Source organism: Rhinolophus ferrumequinum, chromosome 5 (genome assembly GCF_004115265.2).
Source record: "Rhinolophus ferrumequinum isolate MPI-CBG mRhiFer1 chromosome 5, mRhiFer1_v1.p, whole genome shotgun sequence".
Lineage (NCBI taxonomy): Eukaryota > Metazoa > Chordata > Mammalia > Chiroptera > Rhinolophidae > Rhinolophus > Rhinolophus ferrumequinum.
The window spans coordinates 40,946,291-40,973,908 of NC_046288.1; the positions used below are offsets into that span (position 1 = coordinate 40,946,291).

General features: G+C 35.1%; 1 protein-coding gene across 9 annotated transcripts in view; it reads left to right on the plus strand.

Annotated features, from left to right (window-relative positions):
* The window catches only part of PTPN13 (protein tyrosine phosphatase non-receptor type 13), a 177,248-nt gene that overhangs the window by 107,487 nt on the left and 42,143 nt on the right, over positions 1–27,618 (plus strand). For 7 of the 9 annotated variants that reach the window (XM_033106401.1, XM_033106394.1, XM_033106393.1 and 4 more), the window contains 14 exons: positions 636–710; positions 834–1,008; positions 2,532–2,685; positions 2,957–3,095; positions 3,879–4,031; positions 5,814–5,996; positions 8,445–8,607; positions 13,005–13,422; positions 13,569–13,666; positions 15,264–15,320; positions 22,199–22,288; positions 22,600–22,707; positions 22,884–23,015; positions 26,800–27,263. In XM_033106401.1, the coding sequence (XP_032962292.1) occupies positions 636–710; positions 834–1,008; positions 2,532–2,685; positions 2,957–3,095; positions 3,879–4,031; positions 5,814–5,996; positions 8,445–8,607; positions 13,005–13,422; positions 13,569–13,666; positions 15,264–15,320; positions 22,199–22,288; positions 22,600–22,707; positions 22,884–23,015; positions 26,800–27,263 (2,409 nt within the window). The remainder of the gene's footprint in view (positions 1–635; positions 711–833; positions 1,009–2,531; positions 2,686–2,956; positions 3,096–3,878; positions 4,032–5,813; positions 5,997–8,444; positions 8,608–13,004; positions 13,423–13,568; positions 13,667–15,263; positions 15,321–22,198; positions 22,289–22,599; positions 22,708–22,883; positions 23,016–26,799; positions 27,264–27,618) is intronic. The other 2 variants (XM_033106399.1, XM_033106400.1) reach the window with 1 other exon arrangement.

The following is a 27,618-nucleotide window of genomic DNA, read 5'->3' on the forward strand; positions in this document are numbered from 1 at the left end:
CTGGAGACATAGTGGTGGGCAGAGATTGTGATACCTCTACTATCTCTAGTTGTTGCCATTTAGAACAAAAGAATATGGTGTCACAGTGTTCCGAGAACATGATTACAGATGAATATACATATTTTTGTTCTTTAACTATGACTTGTTTTAGCAGAAAATGAATATTACTCTAAAACAATGCGATTGTGTTCACACATTAGCAATATTAAACCAAATCCTTATAGGAGCTTGATAATTATATTATTTCAGCAGTTTAACCTACTATTGGTTTTTGTTTGTTTGTTTGGTATTTTTGAGAGTCTGAGTCTATCTGGAGGCCAAATAATGAAAAACTTGCAAAACAATATAAGCAGTCCTTTACATTTGACATCACTGGTAGAAAATAAAGCTGAGAGAAAACTCCTGTTCACACTTAACGTAAGGCGCATTCCATTCCTGTTCTTGGTAAATTCCACTGTATTTCTTTAGTGGAAGTTTCTTCATTTGTTTCAGATCACCTAGTTCTAATCAGGTGGGTTTGGTTTATATGTAATTTATTGTTATTATTTTTATTATTATTGTTATATTATTTTCCTTTCAAGGAAATAGCTAGAATAACTAGTAAAAGCTGTTAATTCTACTTATGTGATTTGCAGAATTTCTTTGGTCCTGAGTTTGTGAAAATGACTGTTGAACCATTTATATCGTTGGATTTACCACGGTCTATCCTTGTAAGTAATAAAACCAATTTGTGTCACTCTTAGAAAATAATTTCAGTCATAATATTTTTTAAAAACAGCTGAAATTCTTATAAAGCTTACTTTAATAGATGCCACTTTTTTTTTCCAATGTAGACCAAGAAAGGAAAGAATGAGGATAACCGAAGAAAAGTAAACATAATGCTTCTGAGTGGGCAGAGACTGGAAATGACTTGTGATACCAAAACTATATGTAAAGACGTGTTTGATATGGTTGTGGCCCATATTGGTTTAGTGGAACATCATTTGTTTGCTTTAGCTACCCTCAAAGGTACCAAGACATTTTAAATTCCGGGTACAGAATGGAAACTTGGCAACAAGTTGACTTTCTATATACATGTTATGCCCACCATCCAGCCTTGTTCTGAGAAATAGTAACTACATGAACATTCAGCATCGAGATGTAGGAGTTAGGAACTCCCTTCTAACTAGATGCATTGTTTTAATAGCTTTTTAGAATCTTTTTAATAGCTTTTAGCATCTTCTGTACCTGACCATAAAGATTTCCGTTTGGCTCTGGTATCATTTTGGGGACCATTATATATGTCAACTTCCTATATATGTACTTCAGGAATTAGTATCCTGCTAATGCCAGTTTGAATATATAGCAGGACACTGTTTCTGAATCAATTTCTTTAGCCTAGTATTCCAAAAATACAGTGTCTTTTTAAAATGTTGTCAGTTGATGAGTGACAAGATTTTTTTAAGCATACACCTGCTGAAATCTGTGATGTTTGCAACCACAGTGGTTTCAGAGCACAGCTTCAGTAGAAGCCACTCCCATTTATCAATTACAATTGCCATAGTGGTAGGAAACTCTTTGGAATTGAACTTTAGTAAATCTTTCTTTAATAAATCATTATATTTATAAATTATTCTTCAGTGTTTCAGATTCCTGTTTACCTCAAAATTTAACTTAGAAACCTTAGACAACCAAGTACTACAAATTATAACTGAAGGATCAAATCATCCTAAAACCCTACAAGACATGGATAATGTCTTCTTTGTCATAAGAGAAATATTTCCTTCAGTTTAATTTATTGAATTCTTGTTCTTTAAACACTAATGATTCATTTTATAGAGTCTTCCAATAAATATTCAATTATTGCCTATTGATATTCTGTCACTTTACTAATTACAATCATAAACTAAGCCAGTAATACTACCTATATGAAAATAGTCAATTAAACAGAATTTCTATTTATAATACATCTAATTTCTTAAACATTCTGAATAAGTCAAATTTTACTGAATAATCTTTTATTTGGAGAGAGTCAATATTTAAATGATCACATTAAAAAATAAAAATAAAATGATGACTATTGTTCCTACTAGGTTTCAGCTGGTAACTCAATAAGAATAAATAATGGTTGATATCTATTGAATGCTTACCATGTGCCACATGGCTTCACCAAGTATTTTATATCCATCATGTTATTTGATCCCTACAATAACCTTATAAAACAGGAGTTGCAGAAATTAACACTATCCTCATTTTACAAGCAAGAAAATTGATATCTATAAAGGTTAAATTTATTCAGTGTCACACAGATAGTAAATGATGTGGCCAGGAGTTGAATCCAGGTCTGTGGGTCTACAGAGCCCTCATTCTTAAAAGACTGAGCCATATTGCCTCTCATGGATAGGCGGTGCCTCAGAGCTTCCCACTGTATTTGTTAATCTTGTTTTATTCTTGTGTGAAACTATTTTATGCAAGTCTGACAAAAAAAAAAATTAGAAGAAAACATTAAAGTATTTTTATTTTATCTGAATCTTTTTATCATTCTGTTTTAGATAATGAATATTTTTTTGTTGATCCTGATTTAAAATTAACCAAAGTGGCCCCAGAGGGATGGAAAGAGGAACCAAAGAAAAAGAACAAAGCCACTGTTAATTTCACTTTGTTTTTCCGAATTAAATTTTTCATGGATGATGTTAGTCTGATACAGTAAGTACAAAAGAGTTTCTGTTTTTCTCTTTTTGACCGCTGGTCTTTTGCCCCTTTAGTTTACTGATAGTGAATTATTTGATTCTGATCAATGATAATGTCTTCTGTATCATAAAAGAAATATTTCCTTCAGTATAGTTTATTCAATTATTAGCCTTCTAAGCTTAATGATAAACCATCTTGGAAACTAAACTTATATGCCAATGATAAAAATCACCCCAAGATTCAAGTCAAAAGCCTAGATGTTTTGTGTGTGTACTTATTTTTGCAGACATGCTCTGACCTGTCATCAGTATTATCTTCAGCTGCGAAAAGATATCTTGGAGGAGAGGACGCACTGTGATGACGAGACTTCTTTATTGCTGGCATCCTTGGCTCTCCAGGCAGAATATGGAGATTATCAACCAGAGGTGTCATTTATTTTTTTCTCCAGAACCACTTTTGCGTGCTGTTCTGATCCTCAGCATAATTAAAGACTAAACCTAGTTGACTGGTTTGCCCAACTAGGTTTAGTACTGTTTAGATCTGGAGATTTTTGAGACTAATTTGATGCCTCAAAATCACCAAGTTCCCTACGTGCATTGGTTTTATAAAATCATGCAGTATGGGATTTCTTCTGTTTTCTTTCTTTTTTTCTTTTTTTCTTTAAATCGTCCTATTTCAGAGTTTGGGGCTATCTAGCACTTATCCTTCCTTCTCCCAATTTCTAACTAATAGATATAGATACAGGGTTACCAGCCAAATCTAATCAAAGGGATCTTCTGAAACCTTCCCCATGGATCCATGCAGTGATGGGCTAAGAACCTAGCAGAGCTCAAGTATGAAGAGCAGATGTTCAAGGTCAAATGTTTCTGAATATACGTGGGTCTAAGCAAAGGGCAAGAGACTATACCAGTTAAGCAGCATCCTTCACAGCATTAATCCTTAACATAATGCTGTGAAGTGACAGCATTATGTCACCTTAACATAGTGACATTTGGACCTTGATTGTTAGTCTCTCCTCAAGCTTGCCAATCAGTCCAGTCATTCTCCCTCACTGAATAAAAGAGAAATAGACTGATGCATTTTCTCTAAAGCTCACTCCTCAGAGAGAAGTATAAATAGAAGTAGTTTATCTCTTGGTCAAGGCAAGAACTTTAAGATAAGAGGAAGAAGGCAAACAAAATTGCTTACAAAAACATTTTCATTTCTAGGTTCATGGTGTATCTTATTTTAGACTGGAGCATTATTTGCCTCCCAGAGTGATGGAGAAACTTGATTTATCCTATATTAAAGAAGAGTTACCCAAATTGCATAATACCTATGTGGGAGCTTCTGAAAAAGAGACAGAGTTAGAATTTTTAAAGGTAAGCATGCAAGATTACAAATGATAAACTTTGTATATTTTTCAAAGCAAGAATGAAGTGTTGGAGGACATACATCTAAAAGCTCTCATTTCATTTATTCCTGACTAAAACCATGGTGCTTTAATTCTCATTTTGTAAACGAGGGAACTGAGGCTCAAAGAGGAAATGTAATGTTCCCACAGTCAAGGAATGTTATATGGCGCAAAAGTATGATTTGAACTCATATCTATCTGGCCTATGGCTTCCATATTTTTATCCTGTTCCATACTCTTGAAATCAAGATAGATTATAAAGATGAAACTACCGAATTTTGTGACTATCTGGATATGAGAGGCAAGTTCATACTGATCCTTGAATTGTTTTGCTTCATTTTTTTTTTTCAAAAGCCTTAAAATTCAATTACATCCTCTAAAAATGGTCTTTCTACTAATCCCAAGTAATTCACATAGGGGAAGTGGGTCAGAAAAATTTGGTTCCAGTTCTGCCACCAGCTTCCTATGAGACCTCAAATAAATAGTGCATTTATGAACAGGAAAGATGGCACTGTGTAAAATTCCAATGCAAATAACGAATATAAGATAATATTCTATTGAAAAGAGAAACTTTCAGAACAATATCCTGTTCCAGCTCCCTAGGATGTAAGAGTATGCCTTCCATTTACTGCTTCACATTGAAGGGAGCCAGGTTTCTCAGGCCTACCAAAATCTATGAAGAGGTTTCATTCACAGACTTACACCACCCTTAACCTAGGATTCATGGTAAGAAAGGCAAGGTGGTTTGTTTTGGTTAAGATGAGTATACATTTAAAGACGTTAAATTACATACTTACATTTTTCCTCAGTTATTACATGTTTATACTTGTAAGAAGTAAATACCAAGTTATATTTTTATTAACAAAGGTAGAAGGCAGATTAACAGAATGGAAAGTATTTTCAAAGGGATTTACAGTCAGACAGTCTTGCATTTGAATTCTTGTTTCAACCACCTGAGTGAACTTGTACAATGTACTTACCCTCTGAGCTTCAGTTTTCCCCCATAAGTACTGTGTTTCCCCGAAAATAAGACCTAGCCGGACCATCAGCTTTAATGCGTCTTTTGGAGCAAAAATTAATATAAGACCCAGTCTTGTTTTACTGTAATATAAGACCGGGTCTGATATGATATGATATGATATGATATGATATGATATGATATGATATGATATAATATAATATAATATAATATAATATAATATAATATAATATAATATAATATAATATAATAAAATAATATAATACCGGGTCTAATATAATGTAACATGATATGATATAATATAATGTAATATAATACCAGGTCTTATATTAATTTTTGCTCCAAAAGACACATTACAGCTGATTGTCCGGCTAGGTCTTATTTTCGGGGAAACACGGTATTTCTAACACTAAAAATTTCCCTCCTGTCCTTTTGTAGTAAATCTCCTTCCACTACCCCTAGCCCCTGGCAACTACTGATCTGCATTCTATCACCAGTTTTAGTGGGTTTTTTTCTTTTCTAGAATTTCATATAAGATCATATAGTATGTAATCTTCTGTGTCTTGCTCTTTTCATTTAGCATAATGCTTTTGAGGTTCATCCTTATATTGGGTGAAGTGAAGGTTGAGATTCATTTTCCTGACATGTGACTTTCCAGTTGCTCCAGCAACATTTGTTGAAAATACTATCCGTTCTATATTAAACTACATGGGTGCAACTTGTGTATGTTTATATCACCTTTTACCAAGGTGTATGGTATTATTCCACTAGGTCTGCCAAAGACTAACAGAATATGGAGTTCATTTTCACCGGGTGCACCCTGAGAAAAAGTCACAAACTGGAATATTACTTGGAGTCTGTTCTAAAGGTGTCCTTGTGTTTGAGGTCCACAATGGAGTTCGCACACTGGTCCTTCGCTTTCCCTGGAGGGAAACCAAGAAGATTTCTTTTTCGGTATGTCCACTTTAACCCCTTTTGATTATATTTTAAAAACAGGTGTGGTCAATTTCAAATATAACATACTAATTGACTTTTCTTAAGTGAACTGTAGGCCTTATCATTCAGTAGGGCTAATATGTCTTAAGACTATTTCACTCTTCTTTCTTAGCTGTAGGAAGTATTATTGAGGTTTTATTTGCTTTTGGTGTTCTCAGGAGGTGATTTTAAAAGAATATTATACATTCCTAGCTGGTTATACGCTCAATTAACTTCAGTTAAATTACAACCAATTTGACTTCTCTGTTAATTCAGAACTTATTCTAGGTATTAACTTCTCACATGGAGAAACATCTCTAATGTATTTAAGGTAGATAATTATCTGAACCCCAGTGAACTTTGTCTTGTTCAGTAATAGGTCCCTCACAGTGACTGTTTTGAATTTCAGTGGTCCAGAGATCAACTGCGTTTTATGAACTAGAAGTTTCTGCAGTTTCAAGTTTTAGTGTATACTCTTTATGGACGTAAAGTTAGATAAATGATTTTTAGAAAATCATGTGTATAAAAGATCGTGAGCTATAAAGATACATTTTGATTCTAGACATAGTTGGAGTATCTGAGCATTGAAATGCAACTGACAGACCCAGAGATGAATCAAAAATATGTTCAGGTGTTTGTTCTCCTGGTATTCAGAGACTACAGACACCTTTAGTTTATATATTTGGGCTGAAATATGGTCTCACTAGAACCATGTTCATAAGAATATCAATCTGAAGGTCCCAACTGAGTGGATCATCTTCAATCTAGAGACTTTTGAAATCAGTTCTAGACTTAATGGTTAATTGGATGGTGTCCTATGAAGCCCAGAGGCACCACTAAGATTACCAGATAATAGTATGTTCTCTAAGGAAAGCCAGACCTTTCTCATCTTCTCAAGAGTGTCAAGACCAGGAACTTACCTGGATTTAATTTACCTTCCCCATTGGAAATGCTAGCAGAGCAAGTATCTGGAGGAAACCAAGATTAATTAAATACAGTTCGAATTTAGACCAGTCTTGAAAGTCAACAAATCAGATATTCATCCAGCATTCAGCTCTCTGTCACCTGCTAAGCTATCACACCAGCCCTGCCGTATATAGAACTAGCTGTGATTAACTCATTTTGAAAGATCTCCAGTAATGGACAATAGACCACATTCCAGTGCAAACTCTTCCTATGTTTAACTTGTTTATCCGAAGTGCTTTCTTTCACACAGAGCTCTCCTTTTTAACCCTCCTTTTTTTCTTCCACTAGCCTCTGAGGAGATGGAAACGTCACCCTTCGCCCTTCTCATCTCTCACAACTGAATTTTGTTTTTAATACATTGATTATGTATTTTTATAGCTGGATTCTATTCATGGCAAATTGTACGGGTTTTATATTTACAGTTGTGTTACAAGGTTTCTTTAAGTGAATTTTTGTAAGTAAGCAAAGTCAATTTAAAATATTTATAAATAAACCAGAAATTATGAAGGTGGCACCTGTATGAATGAAGTTTGAGTAATACTGTTATTGTGCCTTTTATGAGCCTATCAAATTTGACTTTTCTGTGCTATTTCTGCATTTGAAGTTAAGACAAGGGACATGAAGTAGAGAGAATAATTTGCACAGTAGAAGAAGCCAAGCGCTGGAGTAAAATCTAACTGGACTTAAGCAATTCTCCAGCGACGTTCGTCTTAGATCCCCGGCATGTTGAATGCTGGTCTTTTAAGGAATAGAGATCACCTGCAAGCCCCACCACATGGGTCATGACACTTTGGGATGCCCTCTTACATAAGAGACATTTGTTTTTCAAGAAACATCAGGGAGATGAGACTGATTTGTGGTTCTCCTCCTTTCCCTGAATTTGGCAAGTATCACAGTGTCTAAATATTGATGTGTTCATCTTTCAGCCCAGCCATTACATTACCCATTGCTTCTCCATTCCCACATTTTCTTTTCCCACAACTTCCATCCCAGCCTTCATGCCACCAAAATTCTTCTTGACTGAATCACGGCTCTTATTATTATATATTAATAAATTAATTTTTGTTTAACTTCTTTTCTTTACTCAAGGGAGTAGACCATATATTTCTTGTAATTTCTTTTCAAATAGATTTGGTATTTGTAAACATTGCAGTAACTCAAAATATCAATAATCTCATAAAAGGAAACTGTTTCCCTTGTGGTGGCTGGTGTACAGTCAGATTCAGGCAGTAATTTCTGAAAAGTGGCAAATGATGTTAATTTCACTTATTTCCTGAATTTGTAATAATACAGAGCTATTTTTTCTATACTGATATTAAATGTAGGTCAAGGAATACTCAGGCCTACTAATATGAAATAAAAATAATATCTACTTATTCATTGTTGTTTATAGAAGTTGGTCATGTAATAAAAGTCATAGGAAAACATCCTAATTATTCATACCCCTGCTAAATATTGTAGAAAAAGAAAATCACATTGCAAAATACATCAGATGGAATAAAGCATGCCTTCCAGACGGACAACAGTAAGGTATGCCAGTACCTGCTGCACCTCTGCTCTTCCCAGCATAAGTTCCAGCTGCAGATGAGAGCAAGACAGAGCAACCAAGATGCACAAGATATTGGTAAGGAGAAGCAAACTGATAGATGACTCCAGGGTATGTGCATGATTTTCACCACAAATTTGAAAAGAAATTTTAATTTGCCTGTTTAGGATGAAAATTACAAGGTATAAAGATGTTACATGACCAAGTTAAGTGTATGAAGCCAACATTTCAACTTCATGTTCATTTTGAAAACAGCACCGCAGCTCAGTCAGGGAATACCTGTTGAAATGTCTGTTTTGTGCTTATCGTTAGGCTAGCTGATGTAAATATTATAAAAGTTTGGATCAGATTTTTCTACCCATAGTACACTTACATACTATTTGGGAAGGTAAGACCAACGTACATGAAACAATAGTACACAATGGAGCGTCAAGGTTGTAATAACAGATTATGTCATACAGGTTCAATGGTCTACACTACAAGAGGAGAGGGAGATCAGAGACTAGAGTACTGGAGTGGTACTTGAATTGGAATTTGAAGGACAAAAATAATTAAGTAGCTTGAAGATAAATGGAAAGGCTTTCCAGATGAGGGAAAGAACATAGGAAACAGGCAGGGAGCAAGGGGAGTACACATCCAGCATGGTGAAGTTACATACCGTAATAGTTTTAGGAGTGACAGATTTCCCACCTGTTAGTTATTTGGAGACTGAGATAAATAACCACAGTACCATGTAAATGGTCAGGTGAGTGGTTTCAGTTCCTTTTGAAAAGGAACAAGCAGAAGAAACTAATTCCGCTATGAAAAAAATATCTCAATCAGAACTGAAATATTTAGAAGTTACTCTGAAATATTTATGTAGAGATTAAAGTTATACAAAATCTAGTTCTGCCTAATAAATTCTTATAGACTTCAGTGAAACACTCCGAAGAATTTGTTTAACAAATTTAATGGCATATCACTGACGACCTTGTGCAACAGAGCTCTATGAATTCTTTATCCGAACTTTTCCACGTGCTGCTATCTTACAGAAAATAATATCCCCCGTAGGATCAGAATGGGGTGATGGCAACCTATGACTAGATGTTTGTCAGCCTTTCAAAATCATGACGGTAGGGGCTATATGCTTATTAAAAATGAAGGTTCCAGAAACCTACCTGAAACTGAAACTTGGTGTTTGGGCATCTGGTCCCTGGAATCTGCATTTTAATAGGCTTTTCTCATTAACGATGTTAATGCATGCTAAGATATGGTAACTACTGCTATAAAGTAATCTCATTATTCTTTTTCTTTCCCTGCTTTGCTCTGCTAAAATATGTGTGTGATCTTATATATTTTCAAAGTACAGTGAAATATCAACCTTATTAGAGCTATCAGTATTCTTATTTGGCTTAATATTCTGTTCAGTACAAACGAGAATTGAAAACTAAAGCTTACATCATTCTAGAGATGGCATAGTGTGCTGTAGTGAAAAGAGTCACTGTGGGGCCAGCCTTCCATCCTGACATTTCTTATACTAAAGAACGATATAATCGTGCACTTAAGAACACGAGATGCGGATCCAGACTGCCAGTGTTCAAACGTGGCTCTATTACTTACAAGCTCTGAAACTTTGGGCAGGCTACTTAAAGTTAACTCTGCTTTAGTTCCCCATCTGTAAAATAATGATCATGATGATAATACGTATATCATAAGGTTGTTGTGAACATGAAATGCATTCATACTGTAGAGTACTTTAAAAGTGCCTGGCATAGCATAAGTATTGAATAAATACTCTCATCACCATCATCAATATTGTTTTAGCTCTGCTATCACCAGTAGTAGTAGCAGTAGCAGTGGCAATAGTAGCAGAATGACCTCAGGAAAATAACAGACTTTTTGGAGTCTCATTTTCTTCATCCACAAAGTGGGAATGCTCTCTCGTGTCTCACAGGTTTGCCCCTAGGAACCCATGAGCTTTGTATCCTGTACTCATATGTGAAAGCACTTTCAGATGGTATTATCTACATTTTCCCCCCAGATTTCGTTAAATCTTCAAAGGAATTATTTCCTGCTTAGAATCGGCTTAGAAGTAACTGACTGCCTACTTACCTATCTGTATTAGACAAGTGAAGATAACTGGTGTTATCGATGGGAACTTAATGGGCTAACAAATGTATGTTACTACTTTAGAGTCATAGAGTATTGGTGCTAGAAAGAACCTTAGAAGCCAATAAGTCCAAATTTTTTCTGATGAGTAAACAGGTTCAGAGAAGATAGTGTTTCACCTAACCATAGAGTTAGAGGTCAAACAAGGAGAGTTAGAACCTTGATCTCTTAAGCCCTAATACAGTACTCTTTCTATTTGATGAGTTCCCTGAAAACTGATTTGCATGGAATTAAATTAAGATTGATAATCATTTATTGAGCACTAACTACTTGTAAGACACCATGCTGGGTGCTGTGGGTTAACAAAAATGAAGTCCCTCTCCTCAAAAGAGCATACCATTAAGTTGATGATACAAGGAACTACAAAATAGTACAAGGGACTTTTACACAAATGGAGATTAGGAAGTGTGGCGTACAGGCGGTGTGGAACTAGGAGGCTTTGAGTTCAAATTTGAAACATTAGTGTTAGGGTGTAAGCTCATTCTAATGTTTTTTCACATCCTGGCTATGTTGGAGTCCTTTCCAGGTTTATGATCCCATCCCATGAATATAGGCAATATTTTAAGTCCTACCCAGTAGTAAGCTATGAATGGATTTGAATAGCATAATCCTTGATGTTTAATAAAACAGCAGCTACATCCTAAACTGAACTAGCTGTCCCTATTCCTGCCCAAGTTTGATCTAACTTTTCCTTAAGGGTGAAGAATCTAGTGGATGTGAAGGTATTTCCTCGTAACTGATTCTGTGTTAAGACTCAGTTTTGCATCTTTTAGTAAAGTCTGTTATCAAAGTAAAAATAGAAATAATGTGATCTGCTCTAATAAAAACTGTATTTTAGTCTAAAGATCGTTCAGGGAATTGTTAAACCATAGTCTTTTTTGTTTTTTTCTTAATCGTGTTTTAATTTGGTGTCCACTTCTGCCGCAGAGAAAGAACATTGAATATTCCTGGTGACAGTGAGACATGTTTATTTAAACTTCATCATGATGCATGAATATTAAAAACCTTCAATGTTTTCCTTTCTGTTTATGCCTGAGATGAAATATTGTTTATTAATCTTAGGAATTAGAAGATAATGAAACAGAATCTAAAAACCTGAGTCAGCAACAATTGACATTTTCTTTTTAAAAGACTGTTTTCACAGCTGTTTTACATGGTGGTCAAACTGTATTCCTTAGTTTAACACAGGAAAGGTTGATACCTTCCATGGAGCGGCGTCAAATGGGTGGCTTGTGATGTGGATTACTAATGCATGAACAACTAAATTGTTTGAAATTCTGTGCTCCTGGTCCTTTATTTACATGAAAAGATTTTTATGCTAAAATTGTGTGATGCAATGCTTTTTTGTTAATCGCCTCAAATGTTCAAATACTGCCATGACATTGGTTCTCCAAAATAGAATAGCCAAGCACTTGTTATAAAGTGTCTTTAAACTTAGCCTCTAAAAGAAAACCTGGGATGTATGGTTAGGAGGAAAAAGAATTTAAACATGAAGAGAAGCCCAACATTCTTGATCATGTTAATTACCAGAAACCAAGAGAAAGAAGACAAGTAATATTTGATTCTCCCATGGCTCCTGTGCCTCAGTTAAATCATGAGAAGTAACCAAGGTGGGATGGTGGGATAGACACAGTAATGAAATAACAAAATAAATAATTTGCCTAAAAGGTCTTTTTTTTCATTTTTTTGGTTATAGTCTTATTGAGATATAATTCACATACCATATAATCCAACCACTTGAAGTGTACAATTCACTGGTTTTTAGTATATTCACAGAATTTTGCAACCATCACCACACTCTACCATCAGCTTTTAAAAATGTTAATAATCAGAACCTTTTCCTCTGGGCAGAACTCTGCACAGCTTCTTTGTTAGGCATGATCTCACCATGTCGGCCTATCCAGGTTTCCTCTCTCCCTCTCCCCATCCTTGGTTTGCTGGTATTTTAGCAGATACACTACTAGGGTAGAACATTTCTCTTTCAAATATCATTATCATTTCTAACTGAAACTCATAATTGGGAACTTGGGGTCAGCAAGCCTGAAGCCCCCAAACATTATTGAAGCCAAGGGAATCATTAGATGAAGTAGGAAATGCTGATCAGTCCCTGGATGTGAGAAAGCTACAAGGATGGAGAGATGGAATGAAAACCAACATCTTCCAACCTCTTTTTAAAGTCCTTGATTGCCACACTCTGAAAGCTACCTGCTTACACTGGCAGTCAAGACAATAAAAAACTGCATGCTGTATTTTATTTATTGAAATAGCTCTTCTCGTAAAGGTACTGCGGTGTTTCCATCGTGTAAAGCAATCCTATTTCCTTGTAGAGAGAGCTTCGTTTAGAAGCCTGAATCTCCAAGCAGAGTCCGTTAGAGGATTTAATCTGGGACGAGCCATCAGCACTGGCAGTCTGGCCAGCAGCACCCTGAACAAACTTGCCGTTCGACCTCTGTCAGTTCAAGCTGAGATTCTGAAGAGGCTGTCCTGCTCAGAGCTATCGCTTTACCAGCCACTGCAAAACAGTGCAAAAGAGAAGAGTGACAAAGCTTCCTGGGAGGAAAAGCCTAGAGGGATGAGTAAATCATATCACGATCTCAGTCAGGCCTCTCTCTATCCTCATCGGAAAAATGTCATTGTTAACGTGGACACACCACCACAAACCATTGCGGAGTTGGTAGGAAAACCATTTCACCAGATGGCAAGATCTGATACAGAATCTTTGGCAGGATTCACAAAACTTAATAAGTAAGAACATAACGAACTAACCCAAACTACATATTTGTAAATTCTGCATTTCATACATTTGTTTTTGCCTTGACGTTTTATTATTTTCATCTTTTTTTTTTTTTACATTGACACTTGCCCCTCCTACCTTCCTTTTCCCTCTTCAGTGCAAAGTCTGTTGCAAGTTTAAATAGAAGTCCTGAAAGGAGGAAACATGAATCAGACTCCTCATCTTTTGAAGACCCCGGTCAAGCATATGTTATAGGTCAGCATAAACAAGCTTACCTTCTTTCTCCCGTACCTCGTGCTCATAGTGAAGTGAACGAGATAATGTAATTTACCAAGAAATTATTTTTGGCTCTGTGTCCTAATTGCAAAAACTGTAAATATAAAATTTTAGGCTGCTTAAAATGCACCAAGTCAAATAAAAACTTGACAACAAGTGATTGTTTCATGGCACAGACTATCACTTAGCTTTCTCTTAGTGGCAGTTAAAAGCTTTAATAGTCTTAACAAGAGAACCTGCACAGGCTGGTACCGTGGCTTTGGATATCCTTCCTTTGGATTTTCCTTACAAGCCTGTGAAAGTAGACTCCACTAATGCTTTGTTTTTTGAAGAAAGGTTTTATTTAGGGTACTTGCAGCTTAACATGAATGGAATTATCACTAAAAACGGACAATTTTATGAATGTGCTATAGCTGATAGGTAGAAATTCTTAGTTAAGTTTTTCACATTTCTCCCAGCTTACAGGGCCTCTTAATTATTTAAGTATAGAAGTTGTGTGTGTTTGTAAACACACACTACCTTATAAGATAAATAGTTCAGGTATCCTACTGCTTTATGCAACTTGAAAGGGAAATGCACTGAAATCGATCTTTCAGAAGAGTAGATATTTAAGCACAGAGGTCTGAACAATAACTCAAAATAGGAAACAGCTGGGGAGACAAAAAGGAAAGGAGGATAACCCTCTTCTGCTCTTGTTTAACCATATAATGCTAATTAACTTTCCCTTAGACCAAAGTTTGATCACTGAATTCTAATTACACAAAGTTAGAAAGTAGTATTTTCTCATCCTGTAATTGGATTGAGGATATGTGGAGTAAATGAAGTCAAAAGAGAACTCTACACTACAGTTGATAAATATTTATAGAAAGCAATGTTACTTTATTAATGTAGGCTTCCACAACTTTCAGAGATTATACTGTCATAAATTTAAATTGAATTGATTTAAAAAAAAATTAAACAGATAAAAGGCAAGATTTCATTCTATAGGTCACCTTATATGTTAAAAATAGCCCAAGAAGACACTGATTCAATCTTTTAGAAAACACTTTTCAAAATATGTTCACTATAATGGGATTTCTTATATAGTCTAAGCTATTTTCATTAGGAAGGCTTTGGTCTACATAAAAATCCATCACATATCAGATGTAGAATAGCAAATATTCCATAGAAAAACACAGGTGAACTACAACTCACCCTTGAAAATTTATTTTCTGCATTTGTGTTTTAATTAAGATTATTCATTCTTCTTGAATATTGTATTTTCATTTAACATTTGAACAAATGTTTTCAAAATTCATTTCAGTTCATCATTTCATATTTGGCATATCAAAATGTCATTGTCAGAAACGATACATTTGTGTTTAAATTTTTTCTGCAAAACAAGTTAATATGCTTAACTTGAACATTAAAAATAGTAAGTAAGCCCATGTGGGAAGACATATTTTTCTGAGTATAAATAGGAGAAAATGTTGCTGCCTTAATGTTTTATTGCTTTTTATGAATTTATCAGAAAAAATTCAATATCTAGTATCTAACTATTTTATAAACTGTCTAATTAATTTAATTTATACCACAGGAATGACTTTGCATAGTTCTGGAAATTCTTCATCCCAAGTACCCTTAAAAGAAAATGGTAGGTTTACAAAATATTTTTCCCCTCATTTCCATCATATCTTTTCTCTTGTACCTTATGAGACAGTCTTAGGCCTAGTAATGAAGAGGCTCCAAGTCCATGCCAAGAATTTCAGGCCTTACGTTGGAGTCAAAGAGTCAAAGGAGAACTGTATTTTGCAGCATCATAGTGATGTGATGGGACCTGTAATTTAGGCTAGTGTTGATGAACTAGAGAAATGACGAAGGTAAGGACACTAATTGGGAAGCTAAGCCAGTAGTTCAGGTGAGAGAGAATTTTGATTAAAAAGAGTTTCAACTGGTGAGTTATTTTAAAGGGATGCTTGAGCTGAATCTTGAAATAAAAAGGATTTTGTGGGCAGAATGGTGTGGATAAGCATTTCAGACCAAGGACGTAATGTAATCAGAGGTATGGAGACGTGGGAAGATAACAGGTTCAGGGAACTGCAAGAATCTCAGCATGGAGGCATGTGCGTGCTAGGGTGGAGCTCAAGACTAAATAGGCACTAGCTTTGAGTCTTATCTTAAATATTATGGGAAGAATTTGAAGACTGAAAATGGTGAGGTTTATAGTTTAAAAAAAATTGGAAGAAACAAAGTTGTAGGAAAACACTTTGCAGAGTAACTTGACAGTAGTTTCAAAATTTTTAGAATTCTGATTACAAAATACTTGCATGCACGTTATCTTATTTGATCTTTCTAATACCTTTCATGGGTAGAAGAATGTTTTATTACTATGCATACAGTACTTTCTTCCAAAAAAGTTTTAAGTCTTACCCTCAAACATCAGAAGTCTAATGAGAAGGAATGTTAATCAAATGTGTTAATATAGTTAAACTTGATGAAACTTTAGTTCTAATTTTCCTGAGAGCCAAAGCAAAAATCAAGACATAAGAATAGGCTGAACCATATACATCTGTTTTTGCAGGTCACAACTGTCAAACACCAGGGAGCTACTTTGTATAATTCTCATTCTCTACTAGAAATACACATACCAGTTCTTCGAGAGAGGAAAATTTTTCTTGGAAGTGAAATTGTATCAAAGTAAAAATACATAAAATATCTTAAATACTCACAGTAAATGTAGGATTTTTTTCATCTCATTTTTAAATAAAAGGCATCAATCCTGAAAAATCTCAGGGCATATCATCAAACAAAAAGTTAATGAACTTATACTTGGGCCTAACTTATTAAGACCCTGGTATATAGCTTTATGATGATTAAATATCTTACATGGATGAATTTAGAATACCACTGTGCTTAAAATAACTCAGTAACATATCCATAATGGTAATAATTATTGACTAACAGTTATTTAGTGCTTACTATGTGCCAAACACTGTTCTAAACACTTTGTATTTAGCTCTCATTTAACCTCCACAGCAATCCTATGAATCCCATGCTAATGTTATTTCCTTTTCACAAATGAGAAACCAAAGGATACAGAGGTTGAGTTGTGCAGAAGGTCATGGAGCTGGCAAGTGCCTAAGCCATGATTTGAATGTAGGAAGTCTGTTTCCAGAGCCCACACTCTATTCCATTCTTTAGGCTGTCTCTTAGCATCATAATGCCTAATTAATCATAGATACTATTTCTCCCAGCTAAACTTTTGAAAGACGCTGCATAATAATCTATTCGAGGATGAGAACTTGAAATGTGTTTTAACCTAGTCTCTGATGGAAAAGAATATGACTTTACATTAGACACCACATGAGCAGCATGTGCAGGGTAGTTTCTCTGTTTAAACCTTTAGAAATGTCATCTTCCCACCTCCCCCCTACAGAGGAAGGAGTGATCCACCTTCTTGTGGACGTGTACCCCAGCTGGCTTGCAGACAAGTCTATGTTTTCTTCAAAAATATTTTTGAATCTGCCCAAGTAGCCCCGAATTACTGCTGTGTTGAGAAATGAGTTTTCACATAGTAGAGCAGGTCAAACATACTTTTCCAAATAAGGTAACTAATTTGGGATCAAAAAATTTAGTACTTGCCCCTGAGTCAAATATGGGACTTCTTATTTTAATTTCAATGTCTTTCTTGCTGGTCAAGATTATTAGAAAATTAGAAATGACCATCAATTAGTATTGAAGTATTTGTCATTTAATAATACAAGAACCAATGAATACAATTCAATCTTAACCTTTTATGACTTTCAGAGACGCTTAAAGAATGTGAAACTTGAAAGAAAAGTTAAGGGGGAAAAGGCTTTAATCTTTTAATCTCATGAAACAGAGATATGGAAAGGATTCCTGTTTTTTGACTGTGATTTCAAAAAAATGTTGCTTAACCTTTCAAAAAACATATTTCTTATTTCTACCTAAGAAAGTGAAACCAAAAAAAAAATGTAGAACTTGTATAAGAATTATGTAAAGTTGTTTTTCAATATTTCTTGTTTTACTATAATTCAGAATTGTTATACAATTGAAAAGTAACTTTTAGCTAGATTTGTCACCTTCCTTCCTCTCCAAACCACAAAAATAGGGTCAAACACTCTTAACAAAAACAAAATGCAAAAAGCAAACAAAAGGTCATGTAATAAGTTATTCTGGTTCGAAGTAACTTGGTACAGACAGTAAAATAAGCTTTTCTTCCCAATATTAAAACTGATTATTGTCTTTATGAGCAGTCTTAATTCCAAGTAATAAAATGTTACCCAAACAGAAGTGAGATTTTATAACATACTTTGTTTATTCAGATGTCAATGACCAATATAATTTTAAATGCTAGTTTTTTTCCACATAAGGTTTAATTACGATATGTATAAAGTTGAAAATTATAACTAAAAACCCCATAGCATTCAGATATGAGAAATAACCAGAAGCAAAAGAGTCTCCTAAATTGAGGACTGAAAGGAACTTAAAAGTGTATACAAACCAAGCCTTTTCATTCTATGGACGAGTTAAATGAGTCCCTGAGATGTTATGTGGACCCAATTCACTCAGTCAATTAGTGCTGGCACAGAAAACACCAAGATTTCCGTTATGATCCCCTTTTCCTACCACCACAGCAGTTAATATATTAGGTAGTATAACAATGAAAAATATTTCTCTTCGGTTTTATACTGACCCACCATCCCCAGTGTTTGAAATGGATCTTTTTCCCTAGAGTGAGTGATGGATTTATCCAGTGCCTCCTTTATCTATAGTCCAGTTCATCTTAGCATCAGGGGCATCGAGCTGCCCTATAGTTAACAAGTGTCTGTATCTGTAACCAAGAAATTAGTTTTTCTTGTCAAAAAAAATTGTTCATACTGAGATTGATTATGTGGCTTGGCTTTACCAGAAATATGCTCTCAGTGGGAAATTCAATTAGTTTACTCATAGGTACATCTATCATTAGTATCTACTGTTATTCTAGTTGGGAGCTATCTATATCCACATGTACCTTATGAGAGACGAGAAAGGCAGCATTGGCACAACAGTAATGCAGAGAGGCTATCCATTTAATTTCTAAATTATACATTTATCAATTATTCTTAAGATATTTCCCAGGTAAGAATGATTAGGAATGACACTAATAGTTACTGACGTGATACTACTATGTATCACTCAGTGAAGTAGGAATTTCAAGTTGAGGTTCTTTTTCACTTTAAAATGTTTGCAGAATTTGCTGGGTCATAGAGTACAGTAATGGGAAAATTCTTTTAAGGATTTAAAGACATGTACTCCTTGAATACTAATGCTGTTTCCATATAATTACAATATAACTCAGAAATATCTTGGTCCATGAAATATCTAGCAGCCTCACTTTCAGAGATTCACATTCTATTCAATCCTCATTGAATTCTGTAAATATTTTTTAAGTTTACTTGGGTTATCACGTATTATATACCCTCAGATACTCAACCCCCCCTTTTTTTAAAAACCAATGGAAAAATATTTGAACATCTATGTGAATAGAATACAAAGATAAATAGAAACTTGGTGTATGCAGAGTACTATCTAGTAACAACATGTAGTTACATATCAACATCCATCTTTCCTTCTGTCCTCACATTAATAACTCATTTTGTATGGGCAGGGAGCTTTGCGGAGCATCACTATTAAAAAGAGTGGGTTAGCAAAGCTTCCCCTTCCAAAAGAATATTCAACTCCACCCTACTGAAATCTCGTTCTCTAGTTAACCAATCTATGACATTTCCCCAGAACCCTTTCTGCCTTCTTTCCATCTCAGCTTTTGCTAATGCCTTACTTGTTGCTGTATAACCATTTCCATAATCCGCTTATTAAAATCCTCCCCCATTTCCTGGAAGTCTTCTTTGTTTCTGTCAGGAAGAAGCTTCTCCTTTCTGATAGGTCTGACTCATGCCTTTGCAATGCAGCTACTTCACTGAAAGTCCAGCTAGATCTTTGCTCATCTAGCCTGGTCGGATTCAGCTCACATTTAGCATAGCAGCTTTCATATACATTATCTCGTTTTATTTTCCCTAATGGCCTCGTGAGGGACATGGACAGGAAAATTGTTCAGTAAACATTTGAAGGATGAAAGGATAATTGAGTGAATGCTCAAATCTCACTGGTGTATCCTTGAATATAGAGAGCTTAATCTGTTGCTTCCAGTTAGGGAAGTAAATATGCAAAAATATTGTATAGTGTGTGTGTGTGTGTGTGTGTGTGTGTGTGTGTGTGTGTGCGTGCGCGCATTCCAATAGTGTTTACCTAGGATATATCTTAATAGACATTTATTAGCCAAATAAGTAATATAAATAACCAATCTTGTTAGTGTGTATGTTGGAAATGAAAATAAAGAAAAAGAAAAGAAAAGAAAGAAAATGGTAGTTTTATTCTTTGAATCAATACCTTTGGCTTCTAGCAGATAATCCTTGTGAATGTTAGAATCAGGCAAAAACACTGTGTATAAAGCAAATGGACATTGTCTTCACGATGGTGACAAAAGTTTATATTTAATACCTATGTGACCTCACTCCCTTATTTGTTTTATTTTATTTTATGGATTTTATTCTGTTGTATTTTATATTTGGTTCTAGCTGAAAATTAGAGTTAATTATCTACTTTAGGATAAAACCATCTTGGATGCTTAGAGGATAATACTAAGTAAGCGAGGCACTCACTAATTCATGGAGTTTATGCTTATACATTTATGCCTAATGGAGAAGGCGCTTCACGCCACTGTCCAGTGATTTGGGGGGCGTCTCAATAATTAGGAATACTGAATTACTGTTACTCTCGTTAATTATAACTAAGTTTATAACTGAGTTTTGGTCAAAAAGAGACAACAAGATAGGCACATGCATACTACAGGGAACTAGCAAACTTGCAGTAATACTTGGTATTTAAAGGACAAGATGAATTCACTCCAGAGAGTAAACGATTGTTTTCATTTTCTGAAAATAAAGGAGCTTATTTCACATATACATCATTTAAGCATTAATACATGGACAACAAAGTTACTACTTGTTTTACAACAAATTAATACAATCTTAAATCCATGGGTAGTCATCTGTTGGCAAATAACCCCTAATTTTCAAAAAGCTTCAACGTGCTTAAGAGCTATGTAGAGATGAATTTGAAGATATAGTTTACAAAAGTATCTGAATTTGCTGAACTCACTCAGCACCACTACCACCACCTCACACACAGACCAGTTTGAACTATCAAATTGTAATTGACGTGAAGAGGTGTATTGATTTGCTAGGGCTGCCACCACAAGGTCCCACAGGTTAGGGGTGTAAACAACAGAAATTTATTGTCTCACAGTTCTGGAGGTTAGTAGTCTGAGATCAAGTTGTTAGCAACATTGATTTCTTCTGAGGCCTCTCTCCAAGGCTTGTAGGTGGCAGTCTCCCCTCTGTCGTCACATGGTCTTCCCTCTGTGCACACATGTCTGTATCCAAATCTCTCTTACAAAAGACAACAGTCATACTGGATGAGGGCCTGCCCTAAAGACTTTATTGTAAATTAATTATCTCTTTCAAAACCTATGTCGAAATATGGTCAAATTCTGAGGTGCTGGGAGTTGGGGCTTCAACACATAAATAGAGGGGTGGGTGGGAAGAAGCCGTGCATTTCAGTCATAACAAGAGAGTGTGTGTTTTTCAAACGATCAGATTGCTAAGTAAATGAAGTAATGTTATTAAAATGACAATTAAGTGACATATTTACTGGTTTAATTTAGGAGACACTTGGAATGATTACCCAATGTAAAAAAAAAAAAAAAAAAAAAACCAAGTGGAAATAAGAAAAAATTAATTGTAGTATTTAACCAGCATAACCAAGTACTGACTTAATGACATTTTGCTGGACAGTGATACTAGCTGTAATGTTGAATAAGTCATGAACTGTGATTTCTCATTTACGAAACAATGATTAAAAATCTCTTTATCTACCTCATGAGGTTGTTCCACAAATAAAATAAGAAATAAATGGAAGTCCTCTGAGAATGTAAATATGCTAGCCAAGTCATTATTAATGACATTTTAAAAAATAAATCATTTTTTTCTTATTGCTGTTTAAGTCCAGAACTTACCATGAATGTTTTACTTGTGATAAATAAAAATGTCAACCACTTATTAGTAGGAAACTCTTAACACATTGAGCATTGTCAAATTCAGGAAGTTAACTGTGATGCAACAGAAAGACATGGAGTCAGAAAACCTAAATTTAAGATTTGGCTCTTGCCAGTACTAGCTGAGTAAATCTTCTCAAATTATTAAACCTCTTAATATTTATTTACTCATTTCTAACTGAAATATACTTATTTCACAGGGAATCATTTATAAAGAATAAATGTGATAACATACAGTCATTAAAATGTACTTTTATAGTGACCAAGAAATCTATTAATGAGGTATGTTAAGCAGACAGTCTTAATGCATGAGCATGTTATATTTATTTTATCTTAAAATTTTACATTTTCAATAGATGTGCTACACAAAAGATGGAGCATAGTAACTTCACCAGAAAGGGAGATCACCTTGGTGAACCTGAAAAAAGATGCAAAGTGTGGCTTAGGTAAGTCACTGTGAGATTCTTAAAGTCTATGGCATAGCATTGGCGTTGAGGCACCAACCTGCTTCTGATCAGGATACTGGCTGCCCACCCACAGCCCCTATACCACCCGCCCAACCAGGAAATGTCAAAGGTGAAGTGCTTTACCAAGCACTTACAAGCAGTACTTCCACCAAATTTAACAGTCCCATCTCATGTGTGTTACCTATTAGTCATATTTGCTGTAATAGTCTTCTGTGTGTTAAACAAGCTAATCATTAGTCATTGAAAGTACCAGTATCATGGAGACCTTTTTTAAATGTGCTGTTTCACAGGATTTCAAATTATTGGTGGAGAGAAGATGGGAAGACTGGACCTAGGTGTGTTTATTAGTTCAGTTACCCCTGGAGGACCAGCTGACTTGGATGGATGCTTAAAGCCAGGTACTTTACATTTTAGGTAATTTCCTAAGTCCTTATATATTGATAGGCAGGAATTTACAGAGATGTCAAAAGTGGAACTTGGGCAAAACAAAAATAATGAGGGGAGCATGACATTTCTAAGGTTTAGCATGGATTTCTCTTTGTCATTGAAAATACTGGATTGTCTATTTTTACAGGAGACCGTTTGATATCTGTAAATAGCGTGAGCCTAGAGGGGGTCAGCCATCATGCTGCAATTGAAATTCTGCAAAATGCACCTGAAGATGTGACACTGGTTATCTCTCAGCCAAAAGAAAAGATATCCAAAGGTAATGTTGTAAATGTCTCTTAGCTGTGTGTTCTGTTTCACTTTTCACAGGAACTTTAATACCTTGGCCCAATAAATTAGATTTCAGCTCCTTATTTGCTTTCTGGAAATTTTAAATGTATAGTTTTGATTGTTTTAATTTTATGCATCAGTATAACTCTTTCATTCACTACTTCAAAGATTTTCTATCTCCTTCTTCTTTAGTAAGGCAGTTGACCCTTCAACAACCCAGGAGTTAAGGATGCTGATCCCTTCCCCCCGATGCAGTTGAAATTTTTTGTATGTCTTTTGACACCCCAAACACTTAAGTTGTCTCCCAGTAGGGGATTGGTTCCAGGGCCCCCCGTGAATACCAAAATTCACGAATGCTGAAATCCCCTGTATAATATGGCTTAGATCAGCGCACACCATCGGCCCTCTGCATCCACAGACTCCCAACCACAGATTGAAAACAGTACAGGTATTTATTGAAAAAAAATTGTGTATAGGTGGACCCATGCAGTTCAAACCTGTGTGGTTCAAGGGTCAACTGTACATGCATTAAAATAGATTTGCTGTGCAAAATTGATGTCATGTAAGTAAATCCTCCTGAGTACTTGGTGTTTTCCATCATTTCTTAAGCCAAATCAGAAATAAAATGTTTTATCATTGCCTAATTAATACAGTGACATAATACTTATTGATGAAGTCCTGTCCTGAATCAGATTATACAAAGGAAAAGGATAACTACATACCGGAAATTTAAAAACAAGACCATATCATTTTATCTGATCATCTGCCATTGGCATGTGGTGGGAGAAAAGGTACTGGAAGAGGTCAGACGACTTGAGGTTGAGCCATTCCTGGGCCACTTATTAGCTGTGTGACTTAAGTCCCCTTGAGCCACAGTTTTCCTTTCTATAAAGAGGAAAGGATCTCAGGTCTGCCTTGTCTGCCTTGCACAGAGTAGTTATGAGGTTCAAGTGGTAGGGCAGTGTTTGTGAAAGAAGCCCACACTGGACGTGCACTGCAGTGGGCAGTGGGCAGGGCTCCAGAGCCTGGGGTTAGAGTCTGTCTCGGCCGCTTAATACTGTGTACTGAGTACTGAGTGCTTAATACTGTGTACTGAGTGCATCACTTGAACTTGCTAAGCCTCACTCTGCTCATCTATCAAATGGTGAATATATAAATGCTTATCTTGTAAATTGTGAAAATTAAATAAGATAATGCGTGTAAAGAGATTGGCACATTGCCTGGTTTCTATTAAGCACTTAAATGTGAGTTTTAGTTGTCATTGTTAACAGTATTACCTGGTATCTATTAAGCACTTAAATGTGAGTTTTAGTTGTCATTGTTAACAGTATTACCTGGTATCTATTAAGCACTTAAATGTGAGTTTTAGTTGTCATTGTTAACAGTATTTTTCAAAAACATTGATGTGCTGGTACATGTAAATTACTTTCATCCCAAAGATACTGGGAAATATGTAAAAGAATTAGTTCATAGATGGTTTAGATAGTGAATTTTAGGCATAACTTTAAACAATTATAAAATAGAAACAAAAACCAAACATTCATGCCATATGGTGTGAAAAAAATTTCTTAAATTTTATACAGGTGAATCATACATTGTAAAAATTTCTTGCATTTTATACCGATGACTATGGTTTCTTCTTTTATTCACTAAATACTATATATATATGTTGGGTGTATATATAACATATACCTATATAAATAATATTTTCAGCACTTGTTTACTATGAAGAGACATAACAGAGAGAAAACACCACCACTGCCCAAAAGAGCCTTAGGATCTAATTGTTGTCTAGGGAAAGGAAGGCGATAGCAGTTGAAAATGGGGCGGCATACTTCTGGGTTTTAAGCAGCTAGGACCAAAAAAAACCAGAACATTGGATTCCATTCCTCACCATTATTTTGGCAAAAGAAGCATATGAATTCAAAGAAACTGATTTTCTCCCTGAATAATGCTCTAAGTGATTCTCAATTTTGTTTTCAATAGATGTTTTATAGGAAATTGATTCATTTGTTCAATTGAAGGCCTGTGATGTACAAGACACAGAACCCCTAGTCTCATGGAACTTACACTTTAGTGGGGGTGACAAGTATTGAACAACTAAAATACTAGATAAGTGTTAGAAAGAAGTCCAAGGTGCTGAGCGAGCATGTAACAGTAGAACTTTACCTGGTGTGGGGATCGATAAAGCTTTCTCCCCAGCAGACTTTCATGTGGTTATTTTATCTTTCACTATCCAGCCTCAATAAAAGTTAAAAGCATAAGGTATAGTTCTGTGAAATTATTGATAAGGTATAGTTCTATGAAATTATTTTTTAGAAAGCTAGATTAATTGTGGTGTGTAGCTATACTGTAGCGTAACTTGAAAAGAGATAAAGCTCAAAAAACCTAGAACATTATCAGTGTGTATCTCGGGCTCTCCTCAATTATCAACTGCCAGAGAGGAAGGCTTTTTGTTCACTAATTTGTTTGAAGTTATAGAATGTGTACTAGTTTATTTAAACGAATCTAATTTATACAGAAACCTATGAAGTAAAAACTAAAAGTCCCCTTATCCTGTTTCCTAGGGAAACTGCTTGGTATATATGTAGCCTTGTGTATCTTATAGATAAATTAAAAAAAAAAAAAATAATGCATGTGTGTATACATACACTGTTTTTCACTAAAACTACAATTATTATTTATACTCTGAATATCAATCTGTAACTTGCTTACTCAATATATTCTGGAATCCATGAATATATATCCATTTAATGTGGCATTATATTTTATGTTTATGTATATCAAAATTTATTTAATTTTTTCTTTTGTTGTGCATCTAGGTTAGCTATAATTCTATTACAAAAGTTGCTCCAATAAATACACTTGTTTACATACCATTGTATTTATTAGTTTCGATGATTTTACTCTGAATTTCCAGTCTATATATCATGCCCTTGTTCCATAGGCATTTTAAACTCTTTCTTATTGACTTTTAGAAACTCTTTGTATATTAGAGATTTTTACTCTTTGATTATTTTTTGTTATTGTTCCTAATATTTTCTCTCCAGTTGCTCATTACTCTTTTAAGTTCTCCTTGACTTTCCTTGCTACATAAAACTTTTAATTTCTTATAAATTTGCATTTGTAATTCTTTTGCATGTGTCTTCTGTGGTTTGTGTCTTAAGAAAACTTCCTTAAGTAGCTTTTGATAAGAACTATATATAAAAAATTTAGAGTTACCTTTCTTTTTTTCTTTTTTCATTTTTTTGAATGTTTATAAGAGAATATTTGAGACAAAGTGATGACATGTGCCAGAGAGCAAGATCTCAAATGCTTCCTGGAGTTACATTTCTTGATAATTACTTGGAGTCCAAAAAATGCAATCTAATAGGACAGTATAAAACAAATATGTAAATAACCATTAAACAAAAATCAAGGATTTTTGGAGACCCAAATTATCTTTATCTAGTTAGAGAATCAAGAAATTCTTCACAGAGGAAACTCACTTGAAATAGTTCTTAGAGAATGGAAATGGGGAGTTAAGGTGAAGGGGTACGCATTTCAATAGAAGTTGCCTCAAGAATGAACAAAGGAGGGAGCAGAGGAAACAGAAATCACCTTCTGTATTTGTTGCGTCCTTGTCATGGTTCCAGGTCCCAGGTCAGGTGTTGTACATGTATTATCCCATGTAAGATCCTCCCAGCAGTCATCAGGGAACATTGTGCATGTGTGTAAGCACAGGCATGTGTGTCACTAACCTGTTATTTTTATTGATGGATTTTGACTTTTAGTGCCTTCTACTCCTGTGCACATTGCCAATGGCATGAAAAATTATATGAAGAAGCCTCTCTACATGCAAGACGGTACTATAGATTCTTCTGAGGAGCACCGCTGGCCACGTGCTACCCCGAGACACATCTCAGAAAGCCCTTTTGGGCTGTCTGGGGGCCTGCGGGAAGGAAGCCTGAGTTCTCAAGATTCCAGGACCGAGAGTGCCAGCTTGTCCCAGAGCCAGGTCAATGGTTTCTTTGCCAGCCATGTAGGTGACCGAACCTGGCAGGAATCACAACATGGCAGCCCCTCCCCATCTGTGATATCCAAAGCTACTGAGAAAAAGAGGACTTCTACTGACAGTAACCAAAGCAAAGTGAAACAACCAGGCAATTCTGATGCAACAGATTACTCTGACCGTGGAGATTCAGACATGGATGAAGCCACTTATTCCAGCCGTCAGGATCATCAAACGCCAAAAAAGGCATAGTTTAATTTGAATCTTTGTTTTTTCATTTAACAAAGCAAACTACAGCAAATATATTACAGAGCAGAATAACCTGCTGTAAACTGCTTACATTATTCTGGAAAGGAGGAATAATTTATATATTACGCTACTAACTGCTACTGCATTTAATGCTAACTTTCAGAGAAATTACCAGCTTTCAATACTAACTCTAGAACGGCTATTCTGGGAACTTGCTACCTGATAATACAACAGAATGAATAATATTTTTTTTTCTACAAGTTGTTCATCTCTTGCATACTTAATGTTTATAAGAGAATTTATTATCTAAAAAAAAATTGTTCCTAAATAGCTTTTGTAATGGGCATTTGAT